The sequence below is a fragment of the Bombina bombina genome, chromosome 7 (assembly GCF_027579735.1).
Source record: "Bombina bombina isolate aBomBom1 chromosome 7, aBomBom1.pri, whole genome shotgun sequence".
In the NCBI taxonomy this organism is placed as follows: Eukaryota; Metazoa; Chordata; class Amphibia; order Anura; family Bombinatoridae; genus Bombina; species Bombina bombina.
Window position 1 is genome coordinate 141741659 of NC_069505.1, and position 16244 is coordinate 141757902.

At 37.2% G+C, this 16244-nt stretch overlaps 1 protein-coding gene across 1 annotated transcript in view; it reads left to right on the forward strand.

Moving 5' to 3' along the window:
- The window catches only part of PRMT3 (protein arginine methyltransferase 3), a 606280-nt gene that overhangs the window by 113626 nt on the left and 476410 nt on the right, over positions 1-16244 (forward strand). The window contains exon 8 of the mRNA XM_053720370.1: positions 760-825. Within this exon, the coding sequence (XP_053576345.1) occupies positions 760-825 (66 nt within the window). The remainder of the gene's footprint in view (positions 1-759; positions 826-16244) is intronic.

Genomic DNA, 16244 nt, shown 5'->3' on the forward strand with positions numbered 1-16244 from the left:
GTAATGAATCACCTATGCAGTGGTTCACGCTTCAGATAACAAACTCAATTTGCATTGTATTAGTTTTAATTACCTCTTGAGATCATTTAGTGATGGTGACGGGAAAAGAACAGTCACAATTGAAAACCTGACATCTACAAGACGTGATCCTCGTTCAAATGTTTTGAGCTACTCTCTATAAATTGATTGCAAATGATTACACACAATTAAGACTTTCATTCACTGCCCTTCCAAATATAATTTAGACACATTTTGGAGAGTACACTATAATTAATAGTTTAAAAAACAAATATAAATAAGATTTTTGCATGTTTGTATTTTCTTATTTATTTTTGTCTTTATTTATTTTTATGTTTTTTTTATAAAGGTATTTGTTTTGTGTGCATTTCTTTGTTTTTGTTATATATTTTTTTCTTTGTTATAAAATGGTTTATTAAAAATATAATTTAAAATATAATATTAAATTAAAATGTCAGTTGATATTCACATTTCTCGAAGGGGGATAAGAAAAATATTTTTTGTGTTATTGTATTGATACTGAAATGTAATACATGTTGGTGAAAACAAAGCGGTAACCTGATAGGCTTTTTTAAATTTTATAATTGATAGTTTACTAAATATTATTCTTAAATATATCAAACCTCCTTTTGTAGTGAGAAAGAGGATATGTCTATGTTTCTGAAACTTAAAATATATCTTAAATAAATATATCTTTGTATTACCCTTTTCCAAAGTCAGACTTTTTTTTTTCCCCTTTAGGATACAGTACGGACAGAAACCTACCAGGACTTTATGTACCAAAACCTTCATTTATTCAAAGACAAGGTGAGCATTGCAAGCTTTCTTTTCTGTCGGTAACATTGCTTTTTACGCATAAGGGTTAGCTCTGACATTGTATTTTTGGGTTAGATCAGAGCTACTCACCGTGTCAGCTTGTGATTTAATATGCTCGAGCTGTTTTACACAAGAGACTGTTAGTCAATGGCCTGAGGGTGTGAAACGCTGATAACACCAGTATGAATCTTTGATTGTTTTTTGCCAGTTACATTTTACCGTTCATTTATTCATATGACATATCCATGTCTTAAACTCATTATTATTATTTTTTTTTAAATATCCTTTTTGGTGATGCAGTTCTGGTTAAAGGGACAGTACATGGTTTATATAATGATGGAATAAAAATCAAATATTAACCTGTGGTTAATATGCAGATGAGTTTTTTCCCCCTCAATTTTATTAGTTAATTAAATGTTGAACTAAAATGTCTGATATTTTATTTTCCATTAAGTATTGGGTGGCGCCATGTTGTAACCAAGGTTTACCTAGGTTTTAAACCCTGTTATTTTAGCTTATCTCGTTTGCTAAAGCCCACTAGGGACAGTTATAAATGAGTTTCTACTGAAACAATCTCAGTGTTTGTTTCTTTAAACTAGTATGCACCCTTGGGTTTATGTATAACAAACATATGCATTCTTAGATTATTATTTTTTTTAGATTAAATCAATTTGTTTCAGTAGAGTTTTTCTGTACGTATTATTCTATCATATATTCAATCATTAATGATTTGTGTTTTTGACTTCTACATGTAAAATTGAATTAATTGTGAATGGGAAAAAAACTATTATATTATTTTTGGAAAGCTATTTGTAAGATTCGACTGGTTTGCTTTTGTTAGTCGAGCAACATTTTGACAAAACATATAATCTTAATTCCCCCCAGTGTATTTTTATTGTATATTTTTAGTTACACAAATTTGTTACCAAGTTATTTTTTTAATGAACTATCCTAATGATTCCAGCAAAAAAAATATATAGTATATTTTTATTTACACAAATTTGTTATTATTTTTTTAATGAACCATCCTAATGATTCCAGCAAAAATAATATATAGTATATTTTTAGTTACACAAATTTGTTACTATTTTTTCCCAGTAGCTTTATGCACTTTCTAAAAAAAAAAAGCACCAAATACACTAGCCACTTAAAATGGATAATCGTGTTGCTGCACTCGCATGGAAATTATGGTTCTGAATGATACCAAGTACAATCTAGAACCAGAAGATAAGTTGTATTTCATTTTAAAATAATATTTTGTGATGTTTAAAACAAGCAAGAAACATACAAGTGCATTTTTAAAATTTGAATTTAAAAGCTATAAGATTCACTTATGTTACATTGTAAATACATGATTACATGATAAACACAAAAGGTTGTACCTAAAGCCATTACTACCAGATTGTCTGATTACGCTTGGCAGTTAGGTATTGGTTAAGCAGTGTTCATGAACTCTATACAGTGCATTAAATAAACAGAACATCCAGCTATGCAGTGCTGTTGTATCATCTGCCTCATCCGCAGTCAGCTTGCTGCAATGCTCAATTACAGGGGACAAGATAACAGCCAAGCAATTCCCAAGGAATTACAGCAATAGCTTTCCAGTTGTATTTCTTCTGTGGCTGTAATGAACTGCGAGAAAATGATGAGTGCTTGATGATGAGAGGTCTGATGGGACGTGCACCTTATTAACCCTTGTAGTAGCAAACTATAAAGCATTTTTATTAATATCAACAACGCATTACATAAAGGGGGACAATTCGCAACAGTCATGTAGGCCATTGTGGACAAAAAAACATGATGCATTAGGGAACTAAAATTGCCAGTGATTATGTGCACATTAATAAAATAAATACAATATAAAAAAATCTATATGCAAAAGTACTATTACAATGTTAAAATATATATATATATATATATATATATATATATATATATATATATATATATATATATATATAGTGTGTATGCGTGTATGTATGTGTATGTGTATATATATATAGTGTGTGTTTATGTATGTGTATATGTATGTATGTGTGTGTATATATATATATATATATATATATATATAGTGTGTATGTATGTGTGTATGTATATATATATATATATATATATATATATATATATATATATATATATATATATAGTTTGTGTTTACGTATGTATATGTATATATATATATATAGTGTGTGTATATGTATGTATGTATATATATATATATATATATATATATATAGTGTGTATGTATGTGTGTATATATATATATATATATATATATATATAGTGTGTGTTTATGTATGTGTATGTATATATATATATATATATATATATATATATATATATATATATATATATATATATAGTGTGTGTTTATGTATGTATGTGTATGTATATATATATATATGTATATATATATATATATATATATATATATATATATATATATATATATATATATAGTGTGTGTTTTGAATATAACATTTACAGTTCTGATGCCTAAAACCACCACGCCACGTTCTTCACATTGAACTTTGGCGTATTTAGCCCAAACACTTCATTACAAATTCTCCAATAAAAGTGGATGCACTTTTTTATTACTGGAATCAACATCGATTATAAATTGTCCAGTGTTCACACAATGGTGGACTCACTATGAAGTGAAACATTTATTATTATAATTATTAAAAAGAAGAATGTCCTGCTAGTTAGATAGCTCAGGGCGTTAGAACACCTTACTTTTAAAGGGACAGTATGTACCAGACACCTTTTAAAAACGTACTTAGAAGCTCCCAGTTTAGCACTGTTGATTATTATAGCTAAGTGAGTAAGTATATCTCATAATAAAAACAATCTGAATATCTTCTTAAAATAGTTGATTTTAAACAATTGGCTGTCTACTTCTTAACTCTTTATGAAAAGATTGACATCCATTCTTCGGGTTTAAATTCTAGAATGGATGTCAATCTTTTCATAAAGAGTTAAGAAGTAGACAGCAAATTGTTTAAAATCAACTATTATCAGAAGATATTCAGATTGTATTTATTATGATATTATTGTGTGTACTTACTCACTTAGCTATAATAATTGTTTTACCATTATGTATGTTTATGTATATGCTGTCATTCCTCTTTAAGCGGTAATAGGTGGTTCCTTCAGGGACACATGGGGTTAAATTAATTAATTACGTGAACATTGTGATTGGTCCTTTACATCTATATACTAAGGTCTTCCTTTCCCCAGTTCCCTATCAGTGAACAAGTGTCCTAGCGGGATGAAATGCGTTTGATGTACTAGGGGTCTTGGTTCCCCTCTTCTCCTATTTGTTTTTATTGGGCTACCGTTTACTTTTTATTTTTATTATTACCAATAAAGGATTTTTCACATTTTAACGTTGGAGTCCTGGGATATCCTTGTTTCTTCTAATTTCAGTTTAGTAGTTAAAAGGACATTAAACTGCAGGTTACTACTAAAATTGTTTGTTTAATACTCAACATGACATTGTTTTTTCTTCCTGTACCTGAAGCTCTCTTAAAAGACATTGACAAGTGCTTATTAGTGTTGCTCTGCATTGTCACACTGGGCGACGTCATCTTGGCGTTTAAGTATTTTTGTACCCTATGACAGAAATAGGTGCATATTAACAGGTCACTAATATTTTTGTCTTCTTGACAGCTGTATCATGCACTTCAGTTTAGCATACACAAAACAGCGCAGGAGCTGTATGTTTTTAAAGTTGCTGTATTGCTCTATATTGTTTTTTTTTTAATTTCTTCTATACTGTGTAAAAAAGCAAAACTCCAAAAATGTTAAAGTTTCTGCTTTCTATTGTGCAAGCTAAAGTGCAAGGTACAGCTGTCAGAAAGCTAGTGTCACTGATCTGTGAAAAGTGCACTGCTTCTGTCACAGGGCGGCACCCAGTATAAGTATATAGAGCATTTTCAGAGCTTTGCCAGTTGCCTTCTGTAATGGGTTAAAATACCATATAAGGTACTGGAGAAAAAACAATAGCATGGTCAGTAGTAACCATGCTACTATAGTTGCACCCAACAGGTTCATGTTCCTTTAATTTACCTTTCTCCAGAAGGATAAACAGGAATCTGTTCAAAGGAGGGCTATTAAAATGGTACATGGCCTAAAAAAAAAAAAAATGTTTTATGGTTTTAACCCTTTCCCTACCGGGAATTATTTGTCCACATCGGAACTGTAAACAAATACGTCAAAATTGAAATTACACGATCGTTCATGAGCTCACGTGATTTAAATGAAGGGATTGGGGCAGGGGGGAGTGCCTTTGACGCTAGGCACGCCCTCCAGCCCGTAATCCCAGTTACAAAACTGCTATGGCTTGAGGACAGCCAAAAGGCTAGGACGTTCCATGCCGTCCTAACGGGCTAAAGCCTAACACAGTTAGGATGGCATGGAACGTCCTAATGGCGTTGAAAGGGTTAAACTTACTGTTCATCAATATCTCAGCCTATGTTTGTGGGCATTAGAGGGCTAAAATAATGTTTGGTACTTATGTACCAGTGGTCTGCTTGTTATATAACCATTGAATGCTGATGCAAGCTTGAATAATGATACAAAGTAATATGTTATGGGATATTTCAAGATTCACAACACACAAAGAAAACAATATCTAGCAAACGTATAGAAGAGTAGCAAGTAAGCATGTTACACATATCTTTTCATGTAAAAGGTTAAGGTAAATTGGTCAAAAACATAATTTATGTAAGAACTTACCTGATAAATTCATTTCTTTCATATTAGCAAGAGTCCATGAGCTAGTGACGTATGGGATATACATTCCTACCAGGAGGGGCAAAGTTTCCCAAACCTTAAAATGCCTATAAATACACCCCTCACCACACCCACAATTCAGTTTAACGAATAGCCAAGAAGTGGGGTGATAAGAAAAAAGTGCGAAAGCATATAAAATAAGGAATTGGAATAATTGTGCTTTATACAAAAAAATCATAACCACCACAAAAAAGGGGGGGCCTCATGGACTCTTGCTAATATGAAAGAAATGAATTTATCAGGTAAGTTCTTACATAAATTATGTTTTCTTTCATGTAATTAGCAAGAGTCCATGAGCTAGTGACGTATGGGATAATGACTACCCAAGATGTGGATCTTTCCACACAAGAGTCACTAGAGAGGGAGGTATAAAATAAAGACAGCCAATTCCTGCTGAAAATAATCCACACCCAAAATAAAGTTTAATGAAAAACATAAGCAGAAGATTCAAACTGAAAACGCTGCCTGAAGTACTTTTCTACCAAAAACTGCTTCAGAAGAAGAAAATACAACAAAATGGTAGAATTTGGTAAAAGTATGCAAAGAGGACCAAGTTGCCGCTTTGCAAATGTGATCAACCGAAGCTTCATTCCTAAACGCCCAGGAAGTAGAAACTGACCTAGTAGAATGAGCTGTAATCCTATGAGGCGGAGTCTTACCCGACTCAACATAGGCAAGATGAATTAAAGATTTCAACCAAGATGCCAAAGAAATGGCAGAAGTTTTCTGGCCTTTCTAAAACCGGAAAAGATAACAAATAAACTTGAAGTCTTTCGGAAAGACTTAGTAGCTTCAACACAATATTTCAAAGCTCTAATAACATCCAAAGAATGCAACGATTTCTCCTTAGAATTCTTAGGATTAAGACATAATGAAGGAACCACAATGTCTCAACTAATGTTGTTGGAATTCACAACTTAGGTAAAAAATTCAAAAGAAGTTCGCAACACCGCCTTATCCTGATGAAAAATCAGAAAAAGAGACTCAGAAGAAAGAGCAGATAATTCAGAAACTCTTCTGGCAGAAGAGATGGCCAAAAGGAACAAAACTTTCCAAGAAAGTAATTTAATATCCAATGAATGCATAGGTTCAAATGGAGGAGCTTGAAGAGCCCCCAGAACCAAATTCAAACTCCAAGGAGGAGAAATTGACTTAATGACAGGCTTTATACGAACCAAAGCTTGTACAAAACAATGAATATCAGGAAGAATAGCAATCTGTCTGTGAAAAAGAACAGAAAGAGCAGAGATTTGACCTTTCAAGGAACTTGCGGACAAACCCTTATCTAAACCATCCTGAAGAAACTGTAATATTCTCGGTATTCTAAAAGAATGCCAAGAAAAATGATGAGAAAGACACCAAGAAATATAAGTCTTCCAGACTCTATAATATATCTCACTGGATACAGATTTACGAGCCTGTAACATAGTATTAATCACAGAGTCAGAGAAACCTCTTTGACCAAGAATCAAGCGTTCAATCTCCATACCTTTAAATTTAAGGATTTCAGATCCTGATGGAAAAAAGGACCTTGAGACAAAAGGTCTGGTCTTAACGGAAGAGTCCACGGTTGGCAAGAGGCCATCCGGACAAGATCCGCATACCAAAACCTGTGAGGCCATGCCGGAGCTACCAGCAGAACAAACGAGCATTCCTTCAGAATCTTGGAGATTACTCTTGGAAGAAGAACTAGAGGCGGAAAGATATAGGCAGGATGATACTTCCAAGGAAGTGATAATGCATCCACTGCCTCCGCCTGAGGATCCCGGGATCTGGACAGATACCTGGGAAGTTTCTTGTTTAGATGAGAAGCCATCAGATCTATTTCTGGAAGTTCCCACATTTAAACAATCTGAAGAAATACCTCTGGGTGAAGAGACCATTCGCCCGGATGCAACGTTTGGCGACTGAGATAATCCGCTTTCCAATTGTCCATACCTGGGATATGAACCGCAGAGATTAGACAGGAGCTGGATTCCGCCCAAACCAAAATTCGAGATACTTCTTTCATAGCCAGAGGACTGTGAGTCCCTCCTTGATGATTGATGTATGCCACAGTTGTGACATTGTCTATCTGAAAACAAATGAACAACTCTCTCTTGAGAAGAGGCCAAGACTGAAGAGCTCTGAAAATTGCACGGAGTTCCAAAATATTGATCGGAAATCTCACCTCCTGAGATTCCCAAACCCCTTGTGCCGTCAGATACCCCCACACAGCTCCCCAACCTGTAAGACTTGCATCTGTTGAGATTATAGTCCAGGTCGGAAGAACAAAGAAGCCCCCTGAACTAAACGATGGTGATCTGTCCACCATGTCAGAGAGTGTTGTAAAATCGGTTTAAAGATATTAATTGAGATATCTTTGAGTAATCCCTGCACCATTGGTTGAGCATACAGAGCTGAAGAGGTCGCATGTGAAAACGAGCAAAGGAGATCGCATCTGATGCGGCAGTCCTAAGACCCAACATTTCCATGCATAAGGCTACCAAAGGGAATGATTGTGACTGAAGGTTTTGACAAGCTGATATCAATGTTAAACTTCTCTTGTCTGACAAGGACAGAGTCATAGACACTGAATTTATCTAGAAACCTAAAAAGGTTACCCTTGTCTGAGGAATCAATGAACTGAATGGTAAATTGATCCTCCAACCATGAATTTGAAGAAACAACACAAGTCGATTTGTATGAGATTCTTCGAAAATGAGAAGACTGAGCAAGTACCAAGATATCGTCCAAATAAGGAAATACCAAAACCCTATTCTCTGATTACAGAAAAAAGGGGCACCGAGAACCTTTGAAAAAAATTCTTGGAACTGAGGCTAGGCCAAACGGTAGAGCCACAAAACTGGTAATGCTTGTCTAAAAAGAGAATCTCAGCCACTAAAAGTGATCTGGATGAATCGGAATATGCAGATACACATCCTGTAAATCTATTGTAGACATATAATGCCCTTGCTAAACAAAAGGCAGGATAGTCCTACAGTAACCATCTTGAATGTTGGTATCCTAACATAACGATTCAATAATGACAGATCCGGAACTGGTCTGAAGGAATTGACCTTCTTTGGTACAAATGAAGAGATAAAATAAAACCCCAGCCCCTGTTCCAGAACTGGAACTGGCATAAATACTCCAGCCAACTCTAGATCTGAAACACATTACAGAAATGCTGAGCCTTTGCTGTGTTAACTGGGACACGGGAAAGAAAAGAATCTCTTAGCAGGAGGCCTTAACTTGAAGCCAATTCTGTACCTTTCTGAAACAATGTTTCTGAAACCAGAGATTAAGAACGGAATTGATCCAAATTTCTTTGAAGAAAACGTAATCTGCCCCATACCAGCTGAGCTGGAATAAGGGCCGCACCTTCATAGGTACTTAGGAGCTGGCTATAGATTTCTATAAGGCTTGGATATATTCCAAACTGGAAATAGTTTCCAAACTGATACCGCTCCTGAGGATGAAGGATCAGGCTTTTGTTCCTTGTGAGGAAAGGAACTAAAATGATTATTTACCCTGGAAAGAAAGGGAAAGCAAAGATGACTTAGAAGACATGTCAGCATTCCAAGTTTAATCCATAAAGCTTTTCTAGCTAAAATAGCTAGAGACATATACCTGACATCAACTCTAATGATATCAAAAGATGGTATCACCAATAAAATTATTAGCATGTTATAGAATAATAATAATGCTATAAAATTATGATCTGTTACTTGTTGCGCTAAAGCTTCTAATCAAAAAGTTGAAGCTGCAGCAACATCCGCTAAAAATATAGCAGGTCTAAGAAGATTACCTGAACATAAGTAAGCTTTTCTTAGAAAGGATTCAATTTTCCTATCTAAAGGATCCTTAAATGAAGTACTATCTGCCTTAGGAATAGTAGTACATTAGCAGGAGTAGAGACAGCCCCATAACCTTAGGGATTTTTGTCTCAAAAAACTCTAATCTGTCAGATGGCACAGGATATAATTTGCTTAAACGTCTAGAAGGAGTAAATAAATTACCCAAATTATTCCATTCCCTGGAAATTACTTCAGAAATAGCATCAGGGAGATAAAACACTTCTGGAATAACTACAGGAGATTTAAAAACCTGATTTAAACGTTTACATTTAGTATCAAGAGGACCAGAATCCTCTATTTCTAATGCAAATAACACTTCTTTAAGTAAAGAACGAATAAATTCCATCTTGAACAAATACAAAGATTTATCAGCATCAACCTCTGAGACAGAAACCTCTGAACCAGAAGAACCATTATCAGTATCAGAATGATGATGTTCATTTAAAAATTCATCTGAAAAAAAGAGAAGTTTTAAAAGACTTTTATGTATACTAGAAGGAGAAAAAACAGACATAGCCTTCTTAATGGATTTAAAAAATAAAATCTCTTATGTTATCAGGAACACTCTGAAAATTAAATGTTGACGGACAGCAACAGGTAATGTAACAGTACTAAAGGAAATTTTATCTGCATTAATAAGTTTGACATGCAATACAAATAACAGCTGGAGAAACAGATACCAAAAGTTTATAGCAGACTTAGCTTGGTAGCTCCAGCACTGTGCAGTGATTTTCCTGTAGTATCTTCTGACTCAGTTGCAACGTGGAACATCTTGCAATATGTAAAAGAAAAAAACAACATATAAAGCAAAATTGATCAAATTCCTTAAATGACAGTTTCAGGAATGGGAAAAAAATGACAGTGAACAAGCTTCTAGCAACCAGAAGCAATAAATAATGAGACTTAAATAATGTGGAGACAAAAATGACGCCCATATTTTTTAGCGCCAAAAAAGACGCCCACATTATTTGGCGCCTAAATGCTTTTGGCGCCAAAAATGACGCCACATCCGGAACGCCGACATCTTTGACGCAAAATAACGTCAAAAAATGACGCAACTTCCGGCGACACGTATGACGCCGGAAACGGAAAAGAATTTTTGCGCCAAAAAAGTCCGCGCCAAGAATGACGCAATAAAATGAAGCATTTTCAGCCCCCGCGAGCCTAACAGCCCACAGGGAAAAAAGTCAAATTTTTGAGGTAAGAAAAAATATGATAATTCAATGCATAATCCCAAATATGAAACTGACTGTCTGGAAATAAGGAAAGTTGAACATTCTGAGTCAAGGCAAATAAATGTTTGAATACATATATTTAGAACTTTATAAATAAAGTGCCCAACCATAGCTTAGAGTGTCACAGAAAATAAGACTTACTTACCCCAGGACACTCATCTACATGTTTGTAGAAAGCCAAACCAGTACTGAAACGAGAATCAGTAGAGGAAATGGTAAATATAAGAGTATATCGTCGATCTGAAAAGGGAGGTAAGAGATGAATCTCTACGACCGATAACAGAGAACCTTATGAAATAGACCCCGTAGAAGGAGATCACTGCATTCAATAGGCAATACTCTCTTCACATCCCTCTGACATTCACTGCACGCTGAGAGGAAAACCGGGCTCCAACTTGCTGCGGAGCGCATATCAACGTAGAATCTAGCACAAACTTACTTCACCACCTCCCTTGGAGGCAAAGTTTGTAAAACTGAATTGTGGGTGTGGTGAGGGGTGTATTTATAGGCATTTTAAGGTTTGGGAAACTATGCCCCTCCTGGTAGGAATGTATATCCCATACGTCACTAGCTCATGGACTCTTGCTAATTACATGAAAGAAACTGGTATTATAATATGCAGGAAAGAATATTGTGTACTTAGGCATTATGTGTTTTATTGCTCTGTGGCTGTTAAGCACAACCCCCACAGTTCTACTGGTGGACAGGAACACTCTTCCATAAGCATACAAAATAGCAGCATGGCATTTGTTTTTGTGCCAAAAAATGAAAACAAATTCATTTTGAAATATCATATTTTAGGTATAGGAGAGACAATTTGAGTGCGATCAAGACATCTCATTATGCAAGGCTTCAACTCTTAAAATGCATCCTACTCAAGTGCCCAACTTTGTGACATTCTGGAAAATGCTATAAAGGAATTGGTCTCACTGGTCCTGAAGCACTTATGATACATACTTTTGTTTATGAGAGAAAAATTTAAATAGATTTTGAACAGGAAATGCAAGTTGAGGACTTCATATATATCAATCTATATCTATATAAAATGTATATCTCCATATAAAGATAATGTAACATATTTTACAATGTTCGTTACATATGTAAAAAAAAATAGAAGGAAATACTCTGAGTGTAATATGCCTTTAATATGCCATTATAACGACATTCTGCATTTCATTTTTCTCTTGTAAAGGTGTATCCAGTCCACGGGTTCATCCATTACTTGTGGGATATTCTCCTTCCCAACAGGAAGTTGCAAGAGGACACCCACAGCAGAGCTGTCTATATAGCTCCTCCCCTAACTGTCACCCCCAGTCATTCTCTTGCAACTCTCGACAAGAAAGGAAGTATCAAGAGATATGTGGTGACTTAGTGTAGTTTTTACCTTCAATCAAGAGTTTGTTATTTTTAAACGGTACCGGCGTTGTACTGTTTTACTCTCAGGCAGAAATTGGAAGAAGAATCTGCCTGGAGGTTGATGATCTTAGCGGTTTGTAACTAAGGTCCATTGCTGTTCTCACACATAACTGAAGAGTATGGAAAGAAAACTTCAGTTGGGGAGACGGTTTGCAGATCACCTGCTTTGAGGTATGTTCAGTATATTTTTTTCTAGAGAGATGATAAGGTCTAGAAAATGCTGACAGTGCCTGGTATATTTGAGGTAAGCCTGATACAGTGATTTAACAACGACTGGGATCATGCTTACAAGATAAGGGTAATATTCATGTTAACTCTCATATTACTTAGTGTAAAAACGTTTGCATAACTTACTTAAAACGTTTTTTCTCTGAGGGTGATAAATCTTTATTTGGGGCCTAGTTTTCCACATGGCTTGTTAGATTATTCCTAGGAGTACTTTTTTAAGGCCCTCTGACATTGAGTGCATGGTGGGAGGGGCCTATTTTCACGCATTTTTTGCGCAGTTGATATTCAGACTGAGACATCCAGCTTCCCTAAAGGAGTCCTCTTGCATCTAGGACCACTATAGAGGTTTTTTTCCCCTGCAAAAATCGTGTTTAAGGGCAGGTAGGAGTCACAGCAGAGCTGTGGCAGTGTGTTTGACTGTTTTTTAACGGTTTTACAGTTTTTCTAATCCGGTTTGGGGCTTAAGGGGTTAATCATCCATTTGCAAGTGGGTGCAATGCTGCTGTAGTCTCATATACACACTGTAAAAATTTTGCAGAGTTTACTACTTTTTAACACTGTTTTGCAGTTTATGTGGTAGTTTTTTTCTCTTAAAGGCACAGCATTTAAATTTAAGCTTGAACACCTCCGCTTGTTGCTCAGGGAGGTTTTAGCAACTCTGGATGACTGTGACACCATTGTAGTCCCAGAGAAATTGTGTAAAATGGACAAATGCTTTGCAGTGCCTGTTTACACTGATGTTTTTCCAATCCCTAAGAGGTTTTCAGAAATTATTACGAAGGAATGGGATAGACCAGGTGTACCGTTCTCTCCCCCTCCTGCTTTTTAAAAGATGTTTCCCGTAGATGCCGCTACACGGGACTCGTGGCAGATGGTCCCTAAGGTGGAGGGAGCAGTCTCTACCCTAGCTAAGGGTACAACTATCCCTGTCGAGGACAGTTGTGCTTTCCTAGATCCAATGGATAAAAAATTAGAGGGTTTCCTTAAGAAAATCTTTATACAAAAAGGTTTTATTCTCCAGCTTCTTGCATGCATTGCCCCAGTCAATGCTGCAGCGGCTTTCTGGTTCGAGTCTCTTGAAGAGGCTCTACAGGTGGAGACCCTGTTGGATGATATCCTAGACAGGCTTAAAGCTCTTAAGTTAGTCAATTCATTTATTTCTGACGCCGTTTTTCATTTAACAAAGCTAACGGCTAAGAATTCAGGTTTTGCCGTTCAGGCGCATAGGGCGCTATGGCTTAAATCCTGGTCAGCTGACGTTACTTCAAAGTCTAAGCTTCTCAACATCCAATTCAAAGGGCAGACCCTATTCGGGCCTGGACTGAAGGAGATCATTTCTGATATTACTGGAGGGAAAGGCCTCGCCCTTCCCAAGGATAGGTCCAACAAATTAAGGACCAAACAGACTAATTTTCGTTCCTTTTGGAACTTCAAGAGTGGCGCAGTTTCAACTACCTCTACTGCAAAGCAAGAAGGAAATTTTGCCCAGTCCAAGCCAGTCTGGAGACCTAACCAGGCTTGGAACAAGGGAAAGCAGGCCAAAAAACCTGCTGCTGCCTCTAAGACAGCATGAAGGAGTAGCCCCCGATACGGGACCGGATCTAGTTGGGGGCAGACTTTCTCTCTTCGCCCAGGCTTGGGCAAGAGACGTCCAGGATCCTTTGGCTCTGGAGATTGTTTCCCAGGGATATCTTCTGGATTTCAAAGCCTCATCCCCAAATGGGAGATTTCATCTCTCACAATTATCTACAAACCAGATAAAGAGAGAGGCATTCTTACGTTTCGTTCAAGACCTTCTGGTTATGGGAGTGATCCACCCAGTTCCAAGGGAGGAACAGGGGCAAGGATTCTATTCAAATCTGTTTATAGTTCCCAAAAAAGAGGGAACTTTCAGACCAATCTTGGATCTCAAGATCCTAAACAAATTTCTCAGGGTCCCATCCTTTAAGATGGAGACTATTCGAACCATCCTACCTATGATCCAGGAGGGTCAATATATGACTACCGTGGACTTAAAGGATGCTTATCTCCACATTCCGATACACAGAGATCATCATCGGTTTCTCAGGTTTGCCTTCCTAGACAGGCATTACCAGTTTGTGGCTCTTCCCTTCGGGTTAGCCACGGCACCAAGAATCTTTACAAAATTTCTAGGGTCCCTACTGGTGGTTCTAAGACCACGAGGCATAGCGGTGGCTCCTTACCTAGACGACATTCTGATACAGGCGTCGACTTTTCAAATTGCCAAGTCCCATACGGAAATTGTTCTGGCATTCCTGAGGTCTCATGGGTGGAAGGTGAACGAAGGAAAGAGTTCTCTCTCCCCTCTCACAAGAGTTTCCTTCCTAGGATTCAGTAGAAATGAAGATTTTTCTGACAGAGGTCAGGTTGTCAAAGCTTCTAGCTTCCTGCCGTGCTCTTTATTCCACTTCTCAGCCGTCAGTGGCTCAGCGTATGGAGGTAATCGGCTTAATGGTAGCGGCAATGGACATAGTTCGGTTGGCCCGCCTACATCTCAGACCACTGCAACTTTGCATGCTCAATCAGTGGAATGGGGATTACACAGATTTGTCCCCTCTGCTAAATCTGGATCAAGAGACCAGGGATTCTCTTCTCTGGTGGCTATCTCGGGTCCATCTGTCCAGGGGAATGAGCTTCCGCAGGCCAGAATAGGCTATAGTGACGACAGATGCCAGCCTTCTGGGCTGGTGAGCAGTCTGGAACTCCCTGAAGGCTCAGGGTTCGTGGACTCAGGAGGAAGCCCTCCTTCCGATAAACATTCTGGAACTAAGAGCGATATTCAATGCTCTTCAGGCTTGGCCTCAGCTAGCTGCGGTCAGGTTCATCAGATTTCAGTCGGACAACATCACAACTGTAGCCTATATCAACGATCAGGGGGGTACAAGGAGCCCCCTGGCGATGTTGGAGGTTTCAAAGATAATTCTATGGGCAGAGGTTCACTCTTGCCATCTCTCAGCTATCCATATCCCAGGAGTAGAGTTTCCACCGTTTCCTCTGCTCCCTCGTCTGATTGCCAAGATCAAGCAGGAGAGAGCTTCAGTGATTTTGATAGCTCCTGCGTGGCCACGCAGGACTTGGTATGCAGATCTGGTGGACATGTCATCCTTTCCACCATGGACTCTGCCGCTGAGGCAGGACCTTCTACTTCAAGGTCCTTTCAAACATCCAAATCTAATTTCTCTGCGTCTGACTGCTTGGAGATTGAACGCTTGATTCTATCAAAGCGTGGTTTTTCCAAGTCGGTCATTGATACCTTAATTCAGGCTCGAAAGCCTGTCACCAGGAAAATCTATCATAAGATATGGTGTAAATATCTTCATTGGTGTGAATCCAAGGGTTACTCATGGAGTAAAGTCATGATTCCTAGAATCTTATCCTTTCTCTAAGAGGGATTGGAGAAAGGATTGTCTACTAGTTCCTTAAAGGGACAGATTTCTGCTCTGTCTATTCTGTTGCACAGACGTCTGGGTGAGGTTCCAGACGTTCAGGCGTTTTGTCAGGCTTTAGTTAGAATTAAGCCTGTGTTTAAACCTGTTGCTGCGCATTGGAGTTTAAATTTAGTTATTAAAGTTTTTCATGGGGTTCCGTTTGAACCTTTGCATTCCATAGATATTAAACTTTTATCTTGGAAAGTTCTGTTTCTAGTAGCTATCTCCTCGGCTCAAAGAGTTTCGGAGTTATCTGCTTTACAGTGCGATTCCCCTTATCTGATTTTCCATGCAGATAAGGTAGTTTTGCCTACCAAACCTGGGTTTCTTCCTAAGGTAGTATCTAATAAGAACATCAATCAGGAGATTGTTGTTCCTTCATTATGTCCTAATCCTTCCTCAAAGAAGGAACGTCTTTTACACATCTTGATGTGGTTCGTGCTTTA